The sequence below is a fragment of the Anabrus simplex genome, chromosome 8, assembly GCF_040414725.1.
Source record: "Anabrus simplex isolate iqAnaSimp1 chromosome 8, ASM4041472v1, whole genome shotgun sequence".
NCBI lineage: Eukaryota > Metazoa > Arthropoda > Insecta > Orthoptera > Tettigoniidae > Anabrus > Anabrus simplex.
The window spans coordinates 190,009,650-190,035,921 of NC_090272.1; the positions used below are offsets into that span (position 1 = coordinate 190,009,650).

A 26,272-nucleotide genomic window follows, 5' to 3' on the forward strand; every position below is an offset into this window, starting at 1 on the left:
CTTATTTTACTGATTAAGGATTATTGATTTTGCTCTAAATGGTAAGGAGCTGAGCATTTTGTAAGTTATTAAATCTGGGCCTGGGGATGTAGGTTTTTTTTTTTTTTAAGCGCGTCTTTTAATTCCTGATATGTAATTGGATTCAGTAAGGTTTGATACTCTGTAGATGGGTTTGTACAAGTTAATAAACATTCAGGATTAATAAAATCTGGTGTTAGATTTTGGTACAATTGACATAATTTGTTAGGTGGTAGGGCGATAAGGCTGTGGTGTACACCTGGAGTTATTGAGGGATCAAATTTTGGCCCATATGATTTTGCTGGGTGTAGTACTAGATAATGCCTTCTATGAAGGTCTTCCATGCGGCTCTACATTTATTGTTGAATATGCATGTCATTTTTGCACAGATTCGTGTATATTGCATATAGTTAGTTAGTGTGAAATGTTTCTGTAAATTTTTCAACAGACTTTTCCATCGCCTAATCCAGTCCTCACATTCCTTATCCCACCAACAAATGGTGTACGTCGGATTATTTGTGGTTTGAGTTTTGTAATTAATCGGGTGATAGGTGTAAAGGTACGATTCTATACATTGTAATAGCGATTCATATTCCGCTGATGACGATTTGGAGGTATGGCTGAAATAGTCTTGTATAAAGTGTGTAAAAAGATTATAATCAATATTATGCAAATTGCGTGTGGGTATATTAGAAAGCGTGTTGCTGTATGGAGGCTTGTTATTGTAACATGTTACAAGGATGGGGAAGTGATCGCTAGCATGGGTATCTTCAATAGTTTGCCAAGTTAATTTATGTGCTATATCCGTATTGCATATAGTTAGATCAACTGTACTCCGAGTGTTTGAGGGGGCTGTTAACTGCGTGGGTGATCCATCATTAAGGATGGTGTGGTTGGTTTTAAGGGAGGATTTAAATATATGCGTTCCTTTGGAGCTATTGCTGCTGCTTCCCCGGCTTATATGATGGGCATTGAAATCTCCAAATATAATATTATGATTCGTACTGGTGAATTAGGTAAAAAAAATTAAGCCAATGTTGATAAAGAGCCATGTATATCAGGGGGACAGTAAAAGTTAGAAATGCTAAATCTTTCAGTTGTATGCGGTGGAAGTAAGTGCCTGATACGGCTTGTTCTGATTGTAGAAGATTATAAGGACTATGATTCTTAATTAGTGGCCCGTATCCTGGGCCATCTAATCGTTTGATATTATATCCTTTGATTGTAAATTTAAAAAAGGTTGGAAGCCATGTTTCTTGTAATAAGATGATATCGGATTGGAATTCGTTAATAAGTAAAAATAGTTCATGTTGTTTGTTCACCACACTCCTACACTTCCATTGCAGTATCTGCATACTTTGAGTCTAAAATTGTGATTATTTTATCGTGTATCAGCTTCAATAAGTGTTTCCATTGTGTGTTTTGACCCATAATGTCCATCAGATTAATTAAGTCATCTTTAATCTCTTTACGTAAATCTTTAACTTGGGTTGTATTTGATGTGGAAGGGGTTATTCCCGTGTCTCGATCTTGTTATGGATTCAGTACCGTACCCTAATTGTGATGATGAGCTCAGTGACTGTCCGACTCGTTGGCTGAATGGTCAGCGTACTGGCCTTCGGTTCAGAGGGTTCCGGGTTCGATTCCCGGCCGGGTCGGGGATTTTAACCTTCATTGGTTAATTCCAATGGCCCGGGGGCTGGGTGTTTGTGCTGTCCCCAAGATCCCTGCAACTCACACATCACACATAACACTATCCTCCACCACAATAACACGCAGTTACCTACACACGGCAGATGCCGCCCACCCTCATAGGAGGGTCTGCCTTACAAGGGCTGCACTCGGCTAGTAATAGCCACACGAAATTATTATTATTAGCTCAGTGACTGAGTGGAGACCAATGTCATTCCCCAAAAGGAGAGGGAAAAGTAGCCACCAAAACCTTTCATGATCATCTTGGGATGTAACACTCACATTTTTAACAGACCTACAACTCGAAGGAGTGTTGAGCTTCGTCACAATGTAACTGTTTTACTGTTATTAGTGATCCACTTTTTCTGCTGGTCAGTTTTAATTAATGCTCAAAGATGGAACACTTTACGTTATAATTAAAACTTGTCTCAGTCTACAGGATCTGTAACTGCACTCTAATAGGAAAAAATCAATGGTTATGGAAACCTGATGTCTATTGAAATATTGCTTAGGTTCAACATAGGGATATGAAAGACAACCCTTAAGTCACAAGGACTGAAAATAAGTAAATATTAGCCTACTCCACAGCTCAGTACAATTAAACATTATTATTTGTATACTACAGAAATGCTCACGACTATCTACTGTTAAGAGTCTCTGTCAGTTAAAATATGAAATTAAAATACTTAATTGGCACTTACCTGTTGAAGATTCATCTCAGAGTAAGAATATCAATGCTAGCGGAGACAGAAAGTGTTAGACCATGAATGCCTTGATTGGATAGCAAACTGGGTTAATTTTCAATCCAGTGGAAGTATTGTATAATATTTTCAGTAACATTACAACCATTAATATAAGTTACAGTAATGATTATATTTGCTATGACTGATGTGTGGAATACGGATATATCGTTCAAACAGTCCAGAGGGTTGATCGTAGTGCAAGTATAGGTGGACTCGGGACAAGTTCTAGACAAGGGAAGACCGTCAGATGGTGGGAAAGACTCTGGCAAACAGACAATGACAACTTAAATCCAGAGAGAAATTACTGGCAGAGTATCGCCTTGAGGAAGAGGTTGCTTGAAAGCTGGGCTGAAAGTTTCCACCTTTGACATGATACCATAGATGGTGTAGAGCTGGAGAGAAGTGGACAGTGAAGTGGCACTTGGGTGATGTGTCTTGCTTCTCTTTACACTGACTTGAACTTATCTGTAGATGAACTGAATCTTGAGAGGCATACTTCTGCAACTTGTGGAATTATGGCGTGGAGCTATTGGATATCCCAATTGGACTGATTTGGTTATTACTGAAGGAACAGTTGAACACTCGTGCTTCTTGAATGACCTAGCCAAATTGATAATACAATATACGCTATACAGTGAAACTTGCTCAAAGCAGAACTTGAATAAAACGGAAACTTGTCCACTATGGAATTTTTTCCTGGTCTTGGTGAAGCTTACGGCGTTATAACATTGTTATTTTTTTATAATGCGCTATCTCCTCAACATGGAAACAGAAATGATTTTTTAAAAATCTACTTGTACAATTCAGAAAATATAAGAACTGATATAGTCCTACATACAATATTTGTGCATTTTTGGTGCTATTATGATCAAGGTCATTGTTTGGACGAACTGAGCTACGTGTTTGCACATCCCTGCCGCCAATGCACTTCAGGAATTTCCATGATGGAAAGGCCAGTCAATCTGTCTTCTAAGATAAACAGGTACAGTAGCTGAACAGGGAAGTTGACCAAGACTCTAATGAGATTTTCAGAATAGAAACTTAGATAGAATTCTTCAAAAAGTGACAGAAGCACTTCACATACTCACACACTTTTTCCTTCAGTGCCCTCAGGGTGGTCAGACTTCATATTGAAATGTGTGTTCATCATGAGTCATCATTTTCAAAAGAATTATAGTTTAATTATTTACTGTAATATTTGTCATATGACAAATTCCTTCACAAATGTGTGGGCAGAACTTCATGGTCCAACACGTTTCCTTTAACACTTTAGCAGCTCAGAATACTTCACTAGAATTGTAGGTATGCGAGAGGTTAATAATGAGGGCAGTTGGTTGTACAATCTTAAATACAGTAGCAAGCACCAAAACAACCTTGAGACTCAAGTGCAATGGAAAGTTAAGAAAACAACTTTTTTATTGTTTTAATTACAAAATTTTAATAATTCAGTATCTGAATGCTGGAATAGTAAAAACAAAACATTGGTATTCAAATTCCAGTGACAGCTCTAGTATTATGTGAATGTTTTCCAAACATCTTAATGATTTTCAACAGAAAACAATCAAGTTGTCAAGGGAGAGAAGTAGCTGTGATCATCATCTATTGCTGTCGGTCAACATGTTCACTCCTTTCAGTGACTGCAGTCTTCCTTGGATTCAAACAAATACTGTACAAGTAAGGAAGATTCACAGTAACATAGAATAGGCAAGTTGGCAGGTACATGATCATAGTTTTAGACTATGAGACTCCAGTCAACACAAGCACACATGAGTGGAGTCAAAATGGATTCACAATCTTTAGGAATGCAAGAAAACATTACATGATATGACAAAATAATATTAATCTTATTACAAAATACAGAGAAAATGGAATTCAAAACAATAAAAAATACTTCCTGTGATTGATAAGCTTTTCTGATTGATGTGAAATATGGAAGTGATATTCATTTCCACATTAGGTCAATCAGTTGCAATGCTTCAAGGCTAGTACATGCAAATACATTCTTAGAAATGACCTCCCTTTCGCAACATCACTACTTGAGGAATTTTCTTTCGTGGGTCACAAAATTCTCCCCATGCAGAATATATGTATTAAGATGAAGTAGGTATGAAATTAAAGCATAAGAAATATACGTACTGTTTAGTAGTTTTGCGGTAAGTTTGTTAGTATGGTGACTGCATATCACCTTGATAATAGCATGTCATATTAATACTTCAATAACCTGAGCACACACTCCACAAGAATTCATTGATGAAGGATCAGTTGATTAACACCAGTATCCCATAAGGTGTAAGAAATTATGAAAATTTATCAGGTTGAAAGTTTATATTTTATAATTTTAATTATAATTTATAATTCCTCATGAGAGTAGATATTGTAATGAAACAGAACTAAGGTACAAATTAGTCAACTGAATTTTAGATTTAAGAAAATTAATTTCAAGAATAACCACCCTGTTAAAGAGGTAAGATATGAAATGAAAACATAGAAAGTAACAAACAAGTGTCAGATTGAGTCGTATATAAAAAGACATGAACGCGTATAGGATATACACAATGACAGGTCAGTATCAGGAAGAGCAAGCAATGAAAAAAGGATAAAGGACAAACATAAAAACAAGAATGAGGACACACTCCACAACTTCATATATTTCTCTCACCTGAGTAATCCCAGTTTTTCTACATCCATTTCTTCTCCTCCCCCAGTGAGCCTATATATCTGAAGATGTGGAGATTGTTCTCGCCCTTTTCTCCTTTTCTATTGCTCCCTCTTCCTGATGCTGAGCTATTGTGGTTATCCTATTGTGTGTTCTTATTCATCTTCCTAGATATAACTTGATCGAATAATCACCCTGTTAACCTGACTGGTTAGGGTAGAAAGAAGATTTGTGACCTAGAAAGAATGATCAGGACTAACTCAGAGAGGCCTGGCTCAAGTTCGTGGCAGCAAATTCAGACTCTTCTTGAGGCTCATCATCATCATCATGCACCTTCCACTGGTGAGGAATGTTCAACTTTCCTCACATAACATCTTATAACCGGAAATGTAAGTCATACAGTATTAAGTGAGAGCTACTTGTTGACTAACAAAACATGAGGAAGAAGGATATTCTGTGAAAAACAATATTTTTTTGGACTGGAATGAAGAGAATCAATGGTGTTTTCATATTCCAGAATACAGATGGAAAAAATGGAGAAATAAAAATACAGGAAAAGAAATTTTTCTACTGGCTAGAAACAGAAGTGAAGTTCTGAGAATTTTGTAAACTGGAAGGTCAAAATGAAATGGAAATAGGCTAATTATCATTTTAGGAAACATGAAAATATGGAATGAAATGAATGAATTAATGAGGAAGAGAGTCGTTCCTGCACAAGAATCAAGGAATGTAAGAGATGGTGTAACAGTCCAAAGTGAACCACTAGAGGTAGCAAGAACATTTTAGTACCTTGGGAGTATGATAATAATAAAAATAAAAGACTGAAGAATAACACAGGGGATAAGCAGAAGAGTACAGTTAATTATAAGGTTTTACCAGAATGTGAGAGGACTGTTGTGGAGTATGAGAGTGCCAATATGATGCAAGGAAATTCTGTACAAGAACTACTTTCACCAAGCCTTGACATATGGAGCTGAAACTGGGGTTACGACCAAAGCAGAGGAAAATGAAATTCAGCTGAGTGACATAAAATTCGTAAGTAGTATGGTGGCCAAGACAAGACTGGACCGAATAAGAAATATGGTAATATGAAAAACAGTAGGTGTATGCTGTATAAGAGCAGAATGATCAAGATTGAGGTTGTATGAGCACGTGAAAAGAATGGGAGGAATGAGAATCTTAAAGTCGATGCTTGAACTGGAGGTTAGACGGAAAAATCAACGATGAAGAGAACAAATTGAACAAGGCCTAATGAAGAGAGTGGCGAACTTTCAAGACATCTTTGATGAAGAATGGTGGAAAGACAGGCAGAGATGGATCAACATAGATTGACAATCTACATCCCATTCCAAAGTCCAACTGGACAAGGGGAACAATGATGATTATGATCACTGTAGGAATCTCAACCACCTGAGCTACTCAGCCTGGCAATTGCAAGAAAGAACTAACAGCAAACCTAATATGGTTTGGATATGATTTGAATTCAAAATGAGAGGATTACAAACAAAGCCTTAGAGAAAATGATCACTGGAATAAAAGGTAGAGGGTGACCCTCAATGCGACAGAGGGACTCTAGTGGAAAGAGGTGTAGACAGCAACACAGTGGTCGGAGAAGAATGGTGGATAGATAGAATAAAGGTGAAAGCTTTGGTACATTACCCTATTTGGTGTATGTTTGGAAATGGGAATGGATAAAAAGAAGTGGTATTGTGCCCTACCAAAAATAATAATTCTATCTCGGACTGGAGTCAGAAGTAACACCAGTGCCCGGAGGCAGAAAGCAGGAATACATTGATATATTGTAGATACGTCAATGTAGATATGTCGAGGTAGCTATTGTTATGTATTGTTTTAGGGTACAGTAATGGTATGAGTAGATAACATTAAAGATATTGCAATTCTTGTTAGAAAGTTTGTAGATGAAAGGAAACCTGCACTACTGAAGTGGATGAAATTAGAGACTACGTCTTGAAATTACTCGGGATTTCTCGAGACTAGCGCAGGCACAATTTCTCGCGATAAATTTCGAGAGATCTCGAGAGCGTTGTCCCCACATTGTGCGGCGAGCAGCATGTCGTTGGGCCTACAGGTGTCGGAGCTGAACGTTGTTTGTGCCGAGTATGCGAATAGCCAACCACGGGCCTTCTCCATTTTGTAAGCACTTGTCAACAAGCGACTAGGGCATTCATTTCTACCAAGGTCTATTTTGACGCAGTATAACATAATTATAAAGGATACGCATTCTGGCATTGTATACACTGGTAGGTAAATGAGTGGGTTAAATACAGAACCTTGCGACTACTGTAGGTACACGTACCTGGATACTAGAGGCGTGCATTATTCGAACTCGAAACAAGGCAAGATGCACCTTGCTGCATATGCAACCACCATTACACGAGTGGAATGTGTAATCTAAAATGCTTCATTTTGCTCCAATTCTTTCGACAGGTAGATGTACATAGTTTTCAGACTCCACATTCAATAACATGTGACCACTGCTTGTGTTTACCGATATTTTGGTGACAAAGGAAATAATTCCTTACAATGTTATAGAGTATTCCCATCATAATTAGGCACTTCCATGTATTACGGTGCAATGTGAAATTGTACTTGCTGTACGCGACAACTAGAAGACTATGTCCAAAACGCAACGTAAGTCGTGGATGCCGGTTATTTTGAAGAGATGTCGCATAGCACAGGCCTCTGTGTTGCTTGTTCAAAAGAAGTAAAATACGTCGGCAGAAAAACTTCTGGGATGATCTGACACTTAAAAACATATATTATACATGAGGAGGAATAGTCACAGAACATCTCTGGCCTGGTCTGAATCACAAGAAGCTACCCTGCCGACGATTGTGAGGCATCTAGGTAGGTTTACATCCTAATAACAGTTATTAACACATTATACGGGTCATTCATGTCTTTGCTGGCAGGACCTAGTGTTTACAGTGCACTATGTCTTCTGGTATGGGCTAGAGGCAATTTTTTTACTTTAATTGATCTGTCTCATCCTTGGCTTTGACAATATGAAAGTGACTAAGGTATGAGCGGTGCTAGTAATGCCATTCCTTGTGCAGCCAGTCCCTGCTATGAATGGTGTGAAAATGTTGCTCATAGGGTCGGTTGGTGCATGCATTTCAGTGGGCTTGGCAGACTGATATGTAATAGCAACTTCTGGCTTGGCGAGGAAAGCAACGGGAAACTACCTCACTCCTCATTTCCCTAGTACACCTCTTCAATGATGCCTAGGCCATTTATTACAGCTGATGGCAGAGCTGTTGAGGATCCAACCAGCCTTAGGGCTGAAGACTGAACATACACACGGGTCATTCAGCTAAGAAGTCCACCTGAAATTACTCGTGAACTGTTTAAGGTACTGGCATTCTGTCTTCACTTTCGTTAAGGAGCTCATAATTCAACATGCAGTGCTTCATAGGCTTTTGACAAAATTTATCGTCACACACGTTTCCATATGAGAACTGCTGATGATAACTATCAAGCTTACACTCGTAGTTACTGGGACGTCGCACAGCCCGCAGCACACGAGAATCGGTCTCAAGAGCAATTGGAGCAAAATCGGGCCTTTTAGATTACACGTTCCACTCGTGTAATGGGGGTTGCATAAGTAGCAAAGCACATCTTCCCCGTCGCAAGTTCGAATAATGCACGCTTCTAGTATCCAAGTAGGTGTACATCCTATCTACAGTTATTCACAAATTATGCAGGGTTATTCAGCTAAGATGGCCACCCCAAATATTAAGATACGGACATTAGTTTTTCACTTTCGTTAATGGTATTAAGAGGTTCATAGTTGAACATGCAGTACTTTTCCAAGCTTTTGACAAAATGTATTGGCTCACTCGTTTTCATATGAGAATGTTATTTCACGCAATAACTGCCAATGATGTACTATCAAGTTTACAGTCGTAGTTACTGGTACGTCGCACAGCTTGCACTACAGGAGGATCGGTCTCGAGATTCTCGCGAGAGTCTTGAGATCTGTGACGTCAGTCTCGAGAGTCTCGAGCGAGAGCGTTGCCCATCACTAGATGAAATATCTAAAACTTCTATTTTTTCTCTTATCACTACTGTGATGGTCTTGTTTATTTACCAAGGCCAAACCTTTTGCATAATTTTCACCTTCCGATCCCTGAGCAGCTTGAGAATAAAAGCACAACTTCTTCCCCCACTCCAATTTGCTTAGTGCTAATTTTGACAAATGTTTCTCTGTCAAGATTGCCACCAGATCTACAGAATGCACTTAAATCGCAGTTTACATTTTACATCCAGAGAGACCCCAATGTTGACCTCCCTACACCTTGTCCTAATATGTCTAGTATCTCTGCAAGTTTACTACACAACAGTCTCTTCCTCTGTAACACATTATACTATTTGATGTTGAATAATTTTTTTTTTTCATGATATGCAGGAGCAGCGAATGCATGGGCAGAAGTAGTAGAATAGTATGGGATGAAGTTCAGTGTGAAGAAATGAAGAAATGCAAGTTTCTGAAAATAACAAGAAAGCAAGAAAGACCAACTGCTTGGAGAAGTGGAAAATTTGAAATACTTAGGAAGTATAAGAGTGGAAGATGGTAGAAATCTGTAACGAGAAAGACAGCCACATACATTTCTTCAAAGTGTTAAAAGCTGGATCTGGAGCAAGGATATATTATATTCTAATACTAACCTATGACCTCTTAATGAAAGGAAAAGATATTAGAGGAGTGAAGTGAAATTATTTAGAAGTAGAATAGAAGTTGCAAGAAGAGACAGCAGATGAGGGAAGTACTGGAAGAGAAACCCTTAGAGAGAATATAAGATGGTATGGGTTTATCAAACAAATGGAGGACTCAAGGATAACCAGAAGAATGTACAAGATAATGGGAGAGGAAGATTTAAAGATGGCTGAAGGGAGTGAAGGACTGTGAAAACAGAGCATCGACAACAAACTGGTGGAATGACAGGAAACGATGGAGATGCTTAGATTCCAAATAGATCCTGCCATTAGGTAGAAACTGTGCTATACAATGATTCGTAGTCTCACTGGTGTAGGTTCATATCCCTCACAATTTTGCCTTTTGCAGGCAGCAGTCATCCAGACAGGCCATGACCCTTAATGTGCTGCAGTCATGGGTTTGTTCTTTGATGTTGAAGTATGGTACTTAATGAACTATCTCTGGTTACTGGACTTAAAAAATCCTTCAATTTACAACAAAGGAACGGCAATGAATTCTTGTAGATATTTGTGTTATTGGTCAGGCATTAGAGATGATTTAAAGAAATGACTGAATGAACATGGATTGTAGTAAAAAGTAAATTAAATCATGAAGTTATTTAGGCATGTCATTGTATGCTTTTCCGTACCCTAAAATTTCAAATTGTGATGTACACATTATTATAAACTCGGCAACAGTCAACACAGTTTGAACAATATATTAAATTTGTATGGACCAGCCACAAGCTTCCTAGTTTCATCAAAATTTAAATTCTGTACTTTGAAATTGGAATTATGTCTTTCTGTTCTCAGCAGTATAAGGTCCAATTTCAAAATAGTGTTGTTACTGTTTTTGTTAAGAGCAACAATAAATACTTCTTTGACATTCTGGTAAATGCACATTCAAAAATTAATAATGGCACAAATTTGGCATGAACGCAATGCGACACAATTACAAGTTCTTCTGCAGTATACGTAGAAAAAAATTGCCAAATAAATTTAAAATGGTTTAACAAAACATAAATTGATCAGACTTCTTGACAAAGCATAAATTCTGTAATTTTTCAAGTGGAAGTCCTTTCTTTTTAGAACTAAACAAGTCAAGTATATGAAAATGTTATGCAATCAGTGCTCAGTAATAGAATTTGAAGGTGCTTGCCTTTAAAGCTGTAAACAGTTTTGAGAGTGTCAAATGTAATATGCCATATTGAAATCCTGTCAGAATTCAATTGCATAGTTATTCATAGTAATTTGCATCAGTATCACCATAATAAGCTTTCAGATTATTGACTTAATTATCCCAATGTACCATGTCTTTGATTGAATGCTGCATTCTGAAAATAATCAGTATAAAAAGAAAGGAGTTCAATTTAGGTTAAAGGTGAAATCATTTTGTCCGCATGCATTTTTTTCAACATAATATATTTCCTCGTCTCCTCCCAATAAATTGAAGAAGGGGGCTATAAGAACTGGTCTAGGAAACATTGTGTGTGTGGCTCGTCCTTGTTTTACTATACCATTCATATTTGTGGAGACAGAATTGAGGTCAATAAATACTAACATCAGTAAGTAAAATATTCATATCATAGAAGATAAAAACATGAATATGAACATACAATGGGATAAAAACATGATGATAGGTCAGTGAGGGAAGAGGGAGCAATAGAAAAGAAGGCAAGGACAAATGTGGAAACACAGAAGGACAAGGACAATCTCCACATCTTCATACAATGCTGTCTTCAAATAGATAGGCTCTCTCCTCCCCATCAGTCCCAATTCTTCTCTTCTATTTCTTCTCAGCTACCTGATAAGCTCATTACTGCTTCCCAGCTTCATAATGAGGGCAGATGTCAACAGGGTGGATCTTCAATCTTGATGTGGGAAGAAGACAGCCGGATAAACATAGTAAAAGGAAAGAGAAAACAGATAGTTGAATACAGGTGGTAAGAGACTAGGAGCATAGAACAAATACAAAAGGAGAAAAGGAGCACAATGGGTCAATATAAGTGATGGAAAGGAAGAGACCAGTAACAAATCATGTTGGATATAGGAGCAGATAATAGGATAAACATAACAAGAGGTAAGCATATTTATGTGGCTTTCTTTTTATCCCACACTTCCCACTTCAAGACTGAAGATCTAACAAGAAGGTCCCTCAATGAGTGTTGAAGCCCACCCTCCTGAAGCTGGAGGTAGAAATGAGCTCTTCGGGGCTGAGAAGAAATGGATGTGGAAGAACTGGTGTTGGTGAAGTGAGAGCCTGTATGAAGATGAGATTGTCCTTGTTCTTTTGTGTTTTCATGTTTATCCTTTTCTTGTTTTCTATCACTCTCTCCTCCAAAGCTGGCTTGTCTTGTTTATCCTATTATACCATGTTCCTATCTTTCTATATATGACTAAATAAAAAGTTGTCAAACCTGAGAAAAAGGAAGAGGAAACTAATTTATCAAGACAAGGAGATGTAGATCATGGAGTAAAATGTTACAGAAAGACATATTACAGTGTTATGTCTCTTCTTCTAACAATGCTTTTGGAACTTTCAATGATGTTCTACTTTTTTATATGTATCTACTGCATCCTCACTTTGGTTGATCCCTCTTCCTGCCCTGCATTCCATCTTTATTTTTACTTTGACAATATTGTCTGTAAACTGTCTCAAAATTATAAAAATTGTTTGTGATAGTATCAACAAACAAGCTTCAATTTCTGTTTGATACAGACATTTCAACTAAAATCAATGAAGAAAGAGATGCAAGACAGAATGAGAAAATGAACTGTAAATATTTCTATATCTCATATTCTAAATAATATTCTGGAGAGGAAGAATAAGAAGATGAATGTGATCTTAGAACTCATGGTCATAAGCCACAGGATTTATAATCTTATACAGAATCCAAATAACACAGAAGTACCCTCCCATTTTGAAAATTCTGCATGCCTTGATTATATTTTGAACAGCATCAATGTCTTCTCTTATGGTATTGGATATTCTTATCAACTACTGTATTAGGTTCCTTCAATGGCCTTTTCTACTGCTTTACTAAGTAAATTGGCTGCAGAGCAGTAAGCTTGTATTTGGGAGATGTGGGTTTGAACCCCACTATTGACAGCCCTGAAGATGTTTTTCCATTGTTACACCAGGTCCTTTCCCATCCTGCTGCCACTGAAAACCTATCTGTGTTAGTGCAACAGTAAAGCACTAACAAGAAAAAAATCTTCAACAGATATTCATAAAATATTATCCAATTTGAAAACCAATTTCCTTTTTCTCAAAATTTCCCTCTTACTAATAAATAAAATATCTTTAGAAATATACGTATCAAAGATTGGAAGGAAGAAAGAAAGAACAAAAGAAAGAATTAAACAATCTATTTCTTTGGGGTATAATTTATAGTAAAAAGCGAGATATTTTGGATAACTATAAACCATGCAACTTCAATTTTCCATGGTACTGATAATTTGTTTCAAGTCTGAGAAAATACAGTAGCAAATGCTGACAGGATATCTGACACTACCTAATTCACACATTACAGATTTCATTCCGCGACTCTTTCAAATTTAAGAAAACTTATATTTAATCTCAATATGACAACAGCATCATTTCTCAACATTACACGTAAAAGAAATCGTACTGTGTGAACCAAGTCGAAGAGTAAAAACAGCATTCCTTCGTTAACCATAATCTACTTTAGACCAAGAGAACTGCAACAATAACGATTACATTACTTTGTAACAAAATGAGCTTCTTGCACAAAAATATACAAAACAATGCGCGTGAATAATAATATAGTAAAAACGATTGCGATCAAGTGACCATCGAATTGAACAAGACACACAGGTGAAAAAATTGTGTTGAAATGGTTAAACCGTATTTTCACTCATCCAGTTCTGAAATGTTCTACGGATAAGCACACTTCAACACGAGGAAACTTGATATTGTGGAGAGGACTCATTCTGGTCCATCCCCTAACCACTAGATACACTGAAACAGCTCACACTTTTCACTGAGTCATGTAGCTCTAACCACACACTGCTAAAGCATGTGTCCTGCAAACTACAGTGCACTATGTCTTCTTTTGTATTTCAGTTGATTGTAGATAAAAGACTTGGTTATCTTCAAACATTCCTTTACATACTCTTAGAATATTTCAACAGGTTTTGCAGCTGCATGCAAAGCTATACAGATGGACCTAAAAGTACTATCTCTACGAAAGATTATTGCAAAACAAAACTTAATAATCAGGGAAATGATAAAGAATGTGATGGTTCTATCAGAAATTCCAGATGTGAAAATAAGGAGATACATTTCAACTTTTATTTAATTATGTTCTCAGTATAATTCATCCAATCTATTGCCATTCACATGATATTACTCAAGCAGTCTACTTATTTCTGCTGTTTTATCTGTAACTTCGTTTTCAGTTTCAGCTTCAGCTTGTTTGGATTCTGTTCCTACTATTCTTGGTGCCTTAAGAATAGATGACATTCTCGAGACCTGAAGTAAACACCCATATTTGATATTCGTGGAATAGGCAGAATTTAAGCACGTAGCATTAATAATTGTCAGAAAATATGAGCAAGTATTTTTAATGAAGCAGTTCTAGAATAGAATTGTCTTCTATTTAAAGAATAACAAAGAATGTTAATATCTAATCTCAAGTAACAAAACACTTGCACCAGATTGGGTGAATTCTCATAACTTTGTAAGCAGCTCCAGAACCATGGACAGAATGTGAGGAAATAAAAATCCAGACAAGAACATTATCTTGTTCCACTTAGCACCAGGGTAATTCTTCCTCTTGATAAAGATCCTACTTTGTTTTCATGTGGTCCAGCCACATCTATCTTCATTTGGCACATTAGTTCAGAGAGAGAAATAAGGTTAATATATGGTAAGTTATTTTATAAATCAATATATCTTTTATACAAATGTATTATCAAAAAATATTTAACAGCTGTGGACCAACTAATGAATACAACTGTATAATAAACCAAGACCAGATGAATTAGAGTGATGGGTAATGTTGCAATATAATAGTTACCAAAAAGTCTATGGAAAATGAGATTTGGATATATCCAAAGAAATTGAGGTGATAAAAAGGCTTTAAGGAGATTAAATAAAACAACCTAAGAAAATATGACAATTTAAAAGAGGGGATGAGAATTGTTGCAAAGGAAAACATTGGTATACTTAAGAATTATGAAAAGGTTACTTCAGGATAGGATGGCTTGGAGAGCTGCACCAAACCAGTCTCAATCTGCAGGCCTTTGGGCTGAACAGTGGTTGCTTGGTAGGCCATGACCCTTCGGGGCTATTGTGTCATGGGGTTTGGTTCTTTTTGGTTTGGAGAATTTTACCCATAAAAAAAAACAATATCTGAATAAATGTACAGAAAGAAGTTTCTTGCACTGAAACAATCCTAAATGGCAACAAACTTTTGCTGAGATTGAATCCCACAACGTTTAGCCTAAGAGATGAATTACAAACCAACTGGCTGCAGACCCAGCCTATTTAATTCCACTGATGAGCACTTAAAAAAGTTCTCTTTGCAAGAAATATTTTGTCTGCCTATTACTCTACAAGTTTCTAAACAGTTATTCTGTTTGGCTATGTTTGAACTGTTAAGAGTGCTTCACTCACTCAGGGCATTGGTTAAAAAATTGTATAGGCACCCAGTTAGTATATATTAATTCGGAGCTTCTGTGGCTCAGACGGCAGCGTGTCGGCCTCTCACCGCTGGATACCGTGGCTCAAATCCCAGTCACTCCATGTGAGATTTGTGGTGGACAAAGCGGAGGGGAGACAGGTTTTTCTCCGGGTACTCCAGTTTTCCCTGTCATCTTTCATTCCAGCAACACACTCAATTCTCATTTCATAGCATCTATCAGTCATTAATACATCACTTTGGGAGTAGCGACCCATCATACTAATAGCCTATATATGATTCATTCATTACATCCATGACATGGTCAATGATTGGAAAACAGGTTGTAGGTTTTCATTCATTCAGTATATATTAATTAATTATCGACCAATTTTAATAATGTCTGGGTGACATTTTACTTGGATTTATCCTTATTTTATTTCTTCCCTTTAGCATACTATTAGCAAATTTTTGGAAGCTGATGGAACTGACTTCTGCCACTAAATGTCTCAAGTAAATCTTTGTTTTAGTTGAGAAGGAATTAACATAGTCTAATCTCTCTATGTATCCTTCAGTTTTCCACCCTGGGTTGCCACCAGACATCCTGATTTGATGTCATGTTATGATTATAAGATAATATTCTCGCATTAAGCTTTGAAACGCTACTGTTGAACAGAAGAGAATATGGTAGGACCTATTTGTAGTCAGATTACTTTCGTGTGGAGCACTAGAATCTTAATGTCAAAACTGAAACTGATAGACACACTTTTGAATGCTGATGATGGCACCTTTGAAGATAATAATAATAATAATAATAATAATAATAATAATAATAATAATAATAATAATAATAATAATAATAACAACAACCATCATCATATGGTTTCAGCTGTGTGCTGGCATTTCAATTTGATGCCATCTAGGCTGCCTACTTGTCAATTTTGATGTTCCATTTTACTTTAGGTCTACTAGATGGCAAAGTAAACTGGATGTCTCTTGAGTGTCTATGACAGAGTTCAGTATCAACCTATTTTAACAATGTCTGTAATCAAACATTACCCGTATTCAATAACATGACTGTATGTGCAATATTTTTAAAATTTCAATAAAGAAGAGATCAGGAATTCTAACTGGTAACCCACATCCTCAATACCAGCCATGAACCTGCTTGCTTGAAGAACAGCAATGAAACATAGAAAAACTATGAAGTTCATTGCCATAATTATTGATTTAAGTAAACTGTAAGGAGGTTGATCAGTTTGATTCATTCCCTAAGAGGGGCATCTATCTGTGGGATACTCTCTCAATAATTTTGTTGGGTAAATATCAAATGTGTCTTTACAGATCTTTTAACATGCTGACATTGTACAACACAGGGTGCTCAATGGATTTTTTCTGCCCTTCAAAAAACAGACTACCTCTGTCAGGTTTGAGCCTATGATCTTGGGATCCAGAAGCTCTAGCACTTTTCCACAGAGGAAGCTACTTTTGTGTGTGTGTTACTGGTAAAAGTAAATTACAAAAGTAATTTTTAAATTCTGATAATGGAAATATAAAACTTGTTGAAAATGATAAATATGCAAAAACTCCTAAAATATATGTTAAACAAACAATTTCTTATCAATACTTAAACAATTTCTTCTTCTCTAATAAATTTCTCACTACCGAGGATGATGATCTTCATACTGTGTATACTTCCCCATCGCTTTCGGTTCTGGACCAGATGTAAAGCCTTCGTGAAAGATATCCCATTGTTTTATGGTGTTTGACCAGCGTGTAAGAGCACGTCCATGCTCTCGCTTGCCAAGGATGATAACCTTCTCTGTGCTTCATCTCCTTGTCAGAGTATATGGCCACAGAACAGGAAAAATCTTTGTTTGTATATTACAGCAATAACAGTCTGGTTTTGATGTAAATTTCCCCCAGAAAATAATTATTTGTGCAGAATGCTGTCCAAAGTAAATTTAACATTAAACAGAGCAGACAAAAATTAATGTATTATTCCTGGAGAATTGTAACTAATTATCTTATTTATAAAAATAATATTTTTTTTAGATCCATATTAACTTTTTTCCTTCATATGAAGCCGGCCCCGTGGTGTAGGGGTAGTGTGCTTGCCTCTTACCCAGAGGCCGGGTTCGGTTCCTGGCCAGGTCAGGGATTTTTACCTGGACCTGCGGGCTGGTTCGAGGTCCACTCACCCTACGTGATTAGAATTGAGGAGCTATCTGACGGTGAGATAGCGGCCCCGGTCTAGAAAGCCAAGAATAACGGCTGAGAGGATTGTCGTGCTGACCACACGACACCTCGTAATCTGCAGGCCTTCAGACTGAGCAGCGGTCGCTTAGTAGCCCAAGGCCCTTCAAGGGTTGTAGTGCCATGGGGTTTGGTTTGGTTTGGTTTTCCTTCATATGAAGCCTTTTGTTTTTACTGTCAACCTCTAGTGACTTTCAAACAGGTATGCTGGAAAAAGTGTCTGTAATTGGCAGTCCTAAAACCTAGCAACCTGGTTTCCCATCTCATAAAGAATGGTGGTGCTTGTTGTTTGAAGGGGCCTAAACATCTAAGGTTATCGGCCCTTCTCGTAAAGAATCAAATGATACACAATCACATTAAGCTCATACTATGTAAATTTTAACAGAAAGGCTTTAAGAGTTTACGCTGCATGTTTTGTGTCAATGGGTCTAATAAATAATGCCAATCGTATTAGCTATATAACTTTATACTAAATTTATGTAAATTCCTAAGGAAGGGTAACAAACATCTAAATTATAAAAACAAGTAACAACAAAAAGAATTCTCCAGGCTTAGTGAACTAATGTGCCAGTATAAAGATAATAAATGGAATTCCAATCACTGCAATTTTCTCTATAATATGCTTGAACAGGAAGACATATTTATCATAGAGAATGATGCAAGCAATGGCTACATCTTCCATACAGCTGATCACGTAGCAGCCTCTAATCAAGGGAGTCGCATAAGTTTCTTAGATATATTAAACTGAGTTCTGTTTTTAAAGCAACTTGGATTTATATGATGCAACATTTTTATATCTCTGTATTCATTTAACAAATTAAATTCAATATTTGCAAATCATTTGAAGTCACAATATCAATTTGTTAACAATTCTGAAAGCCACGACAATAAGACTATTTTTATAGTAGCAAACGTTTAAACAGATCAACTGGCAAATTCTTTCCTGTGGTGCAGTTACACACATTTCAGGTAAATGACATCCAAGATATCATGCAATCCTATCAATTGAAATAGCTATAAATTCATAATACCTTTGAGTGAAATAATAATTGATATGTCTTCAGTTTTGTCATTCATGTAAATAATTCGCATCTTTTAGAGCAAGGTACAAAATACGGATCATAGTTTAAATTCCAAAACTAAGAGTTTTTTATTCTCCGAGTGATGGAAATTGTTGTTTTAAAGGGTAAAATCATGTGAACAACAACAAAGCCTGAGACTAGACAGGGTAAGCTGAGCTTTTCCAAAAAATTTCTCAAGAAATAAAAGCATGTATCTTTGAAATTATATACAGTATAAACCTGTTTATCTGCAGCACTGTTTTGACAGTGTAATTAATTAAATTAGCAGTAAAATTTGTAACAATGTGCTCTGAAAAATTCTTCTTCCGTCAACCTTGTCCAGGGAACTCCCGAGTCGGGCAGTGCATCATTGACCTCTATTTCATTCTCTCATTCCACTACTCTTTGTATATTGTTTCCACCTCTATTTGTCCTCTTTCAATATCCTCCTTAATCTGATCCAGCTCTTTCTCCATCTACCACTTGGCTTCTTTCTCTCACATCTCTGCTCCAGACTTACTCTTTGAATTCTGTCTGCTTTCATTCTTTTCACATGCCCAAACCACCTAAGGAAAGCATTCCCATTCCGGTCTCCCAGTCTTTCAATGTTCAGCTTCCTTCTGAACTCCTCATTTCTAGTTTTGTCCCTAATTATTTTACCTGTCCCCACAAACTATGATCCTAAAAACGAACCTAACAAACCTATTGCTAACACGTGATTGAGAAAGCCCTGGCCTACATAGAACAACAAGATGAACCCATGGTGCACTATTTGCTTTGGTTGAGACTGTGTTGCATTAGAGTAACAAGTTCAAATGGCAATTCAGGACTTTAATACAAAGAAAGATTAACTTGAATTTAAGAAAGGTTATTACAGCCTACTCTGGTAAGTACTGTACATATAATTTCCAATTTTATAAGACAAGTTGATTAAGTATTTGAATTACATCAGTACTAACAATGTTGCCATTTTTAGCCTAAAACCACAATTTGCTACATGTTTCATCTTACCTGAGGTTTTCTACCCCAAGTATCCTTGGTCTCAATTACCTAGGATAAAAGAGTTTGTAGTGATCTCCTACCTTAAAGCAAACCATGTTTAGTTCTTTTAAAGGCACCACAATAAGCAGGGGTAGCTGGTCACGAATTGGCAGCGAGTGAGGAGAGGAGCTGCTCAGTGATATGCATACTTCTATATTCTTCCAGTGTGCCTAGCTCAGGACATTTCGGTTAACTTTCCTTAGCGAGTTATTGTTCTTGAGTGAAAAATGTCATGAGGCTGTTTCATAGATTTCTGCTTAATGCTACTATAAAGGTTCAAATAGGTGTCCAACATTTTATATATCACTTCTGTAGATCTAAATATGATTTAGATAACATGTTTCTTCAACAGAAACAGAATTATGGGAGATGTGTAGACAACAGTGTGTCTGCCTAACCCTTTCCCTGTGTCTCTAAGAGGTCGAGTATGAATTTTTGTAGCGAGTTCTTAAGACAAGATGCCCTTCCCAATGTCAACCTCATCAGATGAGTTAAGGAGATGAACTGAATGGTGGGATGTATGACAGTAAGAAAGGAGGGGGTGAAACCTGCTTCCAGCACAAAGTCTACTGCTGTCGAATATGCCCTCATCTACACGAACACTGCGGAGAGGTTTGGAAATGAATCCAGGCATTTTGGCATGCTATCTAGTGATTAGAAATTGTATACCACCGCCTCTCCTACCTTAGTGGCCAAGATTTTGATGGTGAATTTCATTCGAACAACGGGACTCAAACCGGCTAGCCATGGTATCAGACCATACAAACTTGACGCCATGACGATCTTAGTGGACTTGGAGCCAACAGTGAGATAATTGAATTTGGATGACTTTTCAGTTTTAAAAAATTCTGTCTATCTACTGAACAAAAAATTGATTTAAAAGCAAGAATAGTACATTCTAGGCTAAATATTGTTCAAAAGATGGAAAATATAACAACATAAGAAATACTGGTAGTTGGCACAGAAAAAAAAAAAAAAAATCTTCCACACCCTGATGATGTCATGGGTGCCAACTGTGCCAGCTGTGTTGCACATGTGGATTTGGTCCACTTTTACATCCAGATACCCTTCTGATGCCAACATGCCAACCCCATATGGAGGGATTTCTTCGCTATTGCGTGGTAGATTGTAATTCAGTGTGTTGTGTGTATATGAAGAGGAGTGCACTGAGGTGAACACAACACCCAGTAAATAAACCAGATACTATGACCAGATGCAGCTAAAATTCCCATCCTGGCTTGAAATTGAGCATGGACCCTCTGAACTGAAGGTTTCAATGCTGACCATTAAGCCATGGAGCTGAGCAATAGGCATATTATTATTATTTCATGAAAAGTTGTGTTCTATTCAGCTTACCGGAAGAAAATACCCATGCTTCACCAATGAATATGATTACTGATTACCATGTCTGACAGAAGCATCTTTCTTACCCATATATGCCTCCATAATCCTGTAAAGACTTCCAATGAAATCTAGGGAACTTAATTATATCATTTTGGAATATTTACACAATTATATTCATGGTACTGTATGTATAATTTCAAGAGAAAATATAATTATTATACTTTTATTTCAAGACTAACTTTTTCTTCATTTCAGTCTTATAAAAATCCCCTGTTATAGCTTACTACTCCCAGCCTGAATGCTGAACGCAGATGATGTGCCTTACCAATAACACAATAATATAGTATATGGAAAAATGATATAACATGCTTTAAAGGTGTGTTACATTAATTGTAATTATGTTTGTAAACCATTGGGCTTTATTCTAAAGCAGAAACACTAGATATCATGTACCGGTATAGGTCTAGTAGATATAATGTAAATAATAAACTCAAAGAATACTACTGTAAAATAAATGTAGGTCAATAAAGTAAATGTTATTCCCTTGGCTCTCCATTACCCAACATGTGAGCACTACCCAGTTTTAATCACAAGGATTTGCCAGTGCTCTACAGTATGATTATTCATTGTCTATCAAACTTTTTTCATTTTTCTTTTTTCAAATTTAACAATGGAACTATTAGAAATAGGTTCCTTTCAGCACTTCAAAGTCTATGCTCTCTTTTCATTTGTAGAAAATCCAGCTAATTTGAGCCAGCACTCTCATTGTGCACTTCACTTCACATTTGTAGCAACCCCCACTATTGGACCAGGGTTTACAACCCAGGACCTTTGTTTTGTCTCCACGAAAAGTCACAAGTTCAAACTTAGAACGATACTACTGCCAGCTTTGGGTCAATAACATTTAAAAATTATATACAGTTCGTTTCTCATTAAAACTTTCTTGAACAAAATTAAAGCAATCCACTGTTTTGAAGGGAACTTATTTAGAAAAATATCAGTATATTCTTTTATATTATTATAAGGCATTTCTTCTTCAGGGAATTTAAAAGTACTCAAAGTGTCAAAGATTTTGAAGTAATTTTACTGAGAAGAGTTGGATAAAATGAAGTCACATCCTCTAAGAGGATACTGACCCAAAGCTATGCCTTGTAAGGTTGATGTATACTCATGATCAACAGTACTTCCAGTTGTATAAAACATGGCTTAGCACCATCTTAATCATTTTAAAACAGAAATATCTAAATCATATAATATAAGAAATTCCTATATGTTGAGGAACAAAACAAATTTCACTTTAACTTACATAACTCATTTCTAATAATACGAAAACACAAAATTCTTGCACGAAGACTAACACATTACAGAATAAAATTATTTCTCATTGATGAGGTAGTTTAAAGACCTTAAAACCACATATAAAACGAATTACATTGTTAGACAGTTTGAAGGTTCAAGAGAGGAGGCTGTCTCAATTTCTTATTTCAGAATAAACGTAAATCTGGAGTGTTTGGAGTACCAGGAGTACTCGCTAGACCATGAGTTACATCCCTCACAAACAGTGTGCCGAGGGTGTGGCCAGTGTAGACAAAACAAGGAGCAATTTAAATGTAGGAGTAGGGTCCATCGGTGAGGGCGCTACACAGCAGCAGTCAGGAGTTGTCGTCTTTTCCTCGGGCACCTCTGTTGGGTTTGTACTCCAATCCGGGATCAAACTGCATCAGGACAAATACCTGCAAAACATACAAATCTCATGTAAGAAATTTAATGAGAACAGATCAAATCAAAGTGGAGAAGCATAATCCAGTGTCTTTGCTGGACAAAGTAAGAATTCTTTTTTGCTGCAAAAGAATTGAAACATTGAAATGAAAGATATTCTACCTGCCACTTCAAAGAGAGAAAGGAGATATCTACAATTCATCTCTGAAGCCTATGTAAACTATGTTACGAATTCAATAGTGCACTATGAAATTTCCTTTGTATGCAACAAAAGAGTAAAGAGGTACTTTTAGTGTGATAGCAATACTGATTGTTTAGAAATTCACCTGATCAGTAGGCAGCAGTGAAAAGTCATCTGGTGGGTTTGTTATCACATAGCGTTTTGAAGATGCATCACATGATGAACTTGTGTCACGAAACCTGAAATTACAGTGAGCAAAATTGTAGTCAGTGCCTGGAGGTTATCTGTAAATGTCAACCAATAATCAAGAGGAATGTGCCTTACCTGTAAAGTCCTATACAGAGCATGCCATATGATTTGAGAGCAGCTACAAATAGGTCACCATACTTGCCAGCTTCTCCAAACTGAGCCAATGGCCCATCGTAGAGTGAAATCTGACCCACTCTGCAGCGATCACGGTTTGACAAACTGTCAGCTGTGCTAAAAATGTAAACATTCAAAGTGAGCAATATACCTTGTTTTAAATTCCCCATGGAGAACTTTTTAAAATTTTAATATGTATAAGTTGTGTTAGCTCCATGTTATTACTTGTGCCTGCACTTAAGAAGCATATGTGCCTTGGGTTGGCTGTCCCTGGGATGGACCAAGAAAGAAATGGGTTAACCAAACAAAACAGGACCCTGAAGCATGAGGACTTGAGAGGTGAAGGAATCAGGAGGAAGAGGTCTAGCTGGAAAAAACAAAGTGGAGAATGAGCATTAACCACACTTTGGTAACTGTGGTCTGTTCATTATGATTATATTAAAGATCTTTCAGGATTGTGAAGTAAAGACAAAATGCATATAAATTAATAAATCTGAATTTTCAAGTCCATCATAAATGAGAGATTCAATCAGATGCATGAAATTATAATCAACAGTAATAGAATCAAAACAGATTTTATGAAATGTAGGTAGTGATCATTGCATATTTAAAATGATAAAAGATTACCCATTTTTCACCTTCAAATTTTCCTACATTATCTGTTTATCTCAGAATAAACCTCTTGGTCCCTTATAGATCTCTGGTCAATAGTTATGATGGGTGAGGTAATCAATCTCATTTGTTATTCTTTCTTCGATTTTGGCCTACTTTGGACCATGGTAAACAATCGACTTACTTGTCTTCTCCCAGAACTTCACCATCATTCGCTGTGATTCCCCTTCCTTTCCTCAAACCACATGTTCTTAGACTTTTCATTTTGCTTTTCCTGGAACTCCTTGAATTTATCCATTTTAGCTCTAAACATATCTCTATTAGAGATTTCTTTTGGATTGATGCCAACTTTCTTTGTTTGTTTGTTTGTTTTTTGTTTGTTTGTTTGTTTGTTTGTTTGTTTATTTATTTATTTATTTATTTATTTATTTATTTATTTATTTATTTATTTATTTATTTGTCAGAAGTAACATTATATAGTATTATTATTTTAAAGAGGAACAAGAACTAAAAGCATTACATGATGGTAGGCTGCTTAATATAATGAGTAATGACTAACCTAATAAATACACATGACCCAAAGGAAAGGAATCCATCAAAAGAAAAGCATTAAATGGTTGACATTTAATAATATAACTTAACACATTAAACCCACTTTCAGAATTAAACACATTATTTTAAAAAAAATTGATACTTTGCACCTAGCAGTTTAACTTCATGTAACAGTTACAAGCAAGATCTTTTCTTACTGTTACATGCATGTTGAGATTTCACATAATCAACTCAAAAATATATTCTGAGGAGTTTACAGTAGTATGAAGTCTGATTTTAAAACAATATTTTCTGCCTTAAAAATGAGAGCAACTTGGAGTTTATTCTGTATATAGTTATTTTACCTGTATCCTCCTCTGAGCCCAGCACCTTCTGCCAAAATGAGTTCCAGTTCTGGTGTAGCACCACCCGTGATCAACGATCGGATTAGAGTCAGAGCATTTTGGTTGAAGTAAGTCTGAAAATAAAATGTTTACGTACCGGTACCATAATTTCCCTTGTTCTTTGATTGAATAGAAGTATACCAAAAAGGAAATAATAATAATTCCCTACAGACTCACAAAACAAACGGTCAAATTCGTTGGAAACAGAAGTAAAACTGAAACAGACACTATGAAAAGGATCAGCAAAATCAAAAGTGACCTTAAATTGGCAACCATAACACAAGACAACATAAAAAACAGGGAGATATATGGACCCAAAGTTCACAAATAGCAAGCTGATCAAGAAGGTCAAAGTACTGAAATTTACTTGTGATATGTACAGAATTTACAAAAAGATATAACAGTTGAAAGCTAGAAAAGCAGCTGGGATTGATACGATTTCTGGGGATATACTAAAAGCAATGGGTTGGGATATAGTGCTATATCTGAAATATTTATTTGATTACTGTTTGTATGAGAAGCTATACCAAATGAATGGGAAGTTGTTACAGTAGGCCCCAGTATACAACAGAAAAAGTGATGAACATAAAGCAGATAATTACAGGCCAGTCAACTTAACATGTGTTACATGAAAGCTCTGGAAAAACATATTTTCTGATTACATTAGACGTATTTGTGAAATTACTAACTAGTTTGGTAGAAGGCCATTCAGATTTCGGAAAGGTTATTCCAGTGAGGCTGAACTTGTAAGATTCCAGCAAAATATAGCAGATATTTTAGATTTAGGATGTTAAATGGACTGTATTGCTACTGACCTATCAAAGACTTTTGACAGGGTAGATCACGGAAGACTGCCAATTAAAATTAGGGCTACTGGACTACACAAAAGAGTAGTTGAATGGGTGGCTAAATTTCTAGAAAACAGAACTTAGAGAATTTGAATAGGTGAAGCATTATCGGATCCAGTAATGATTGTGATGAGCATCCAGCAAGGCACTATTATTGGTCCTTTATGTTTTCTTCTAATGATATGAGTGGAGAACTGGAATCACAGATTCCAGATGAAGTTATACTGGCTGGAGTAATAAGAAAGTAAATAACTGCAAAAAGACCTCGACAATGTTGTGAACTGGACAGCAGACAACGGTATGATGGTAAACTGGATGAAAAGTCAGGTTGTAAGTTTCACAAAGAGGAAAAGTTTTTAATTACTGTATTGATGGGGTGAGAGTATCTCAGGAGGATTACTGTAAGTACCAAGGTGTTGACTTAAGGAAAAATCTTCATTGG

The 26,272-nt window shown here is 36.4% G+C and overlaps 1 protein-coding gene and 1 long non-coding RNA gene across 2 annotated transcripts in view; both read right to left on the reverse strand.

Annotated features, from left to right (window-relative positions):
- Positions 1-3,846: 3,846 nt before the first annotated feature.
- Positions 3,847-11,018, reverse strand: LOC137501832 (uncharacterized). The gene is made up of 2 exons (XR_011018632.1): positions 7,427-11,018; positions 3,847-6,042 (listed from the first exon to the last, which is right to left on the reverse strand). It is a non-coding gene; the product is annotated as an uncharacterized lncRNA (long non-coding RNA).
- Positions 11,019-20,870: 9,852 nt separating this feature from the next.
- The window catches only part of slo (calcium-activated potassium channel slo), a 1,051,052-nt gene continuing 1,045,650 nt past the window's right edge, over positions 20,871-26,272 (reverse strand). Inside the window, exons 23-26 of the mRNA XM_067152575.2 lie at positions 24,944-25,056; positions 23,397-23,552; positions 23,218-23,311; positions 20,871-22,905 (exon numbers count right to left, since the gene is read on the reverse strand). Of these exons, the coding sequence (XP_067008676.1) occupies positions 22,825-22,905; positions 23,218-23,311; positions 23,397-23,552; positions 24,944-25,056 (444 nt within the window). The 3' untranslated portion in view covers positions 20,871-22,824. The remainder of the gene's footprint in view (positions 22,906-23,217; positions 23,312-23,396; positions 23,553-24,943; positions 25,057-26,272) is intronic.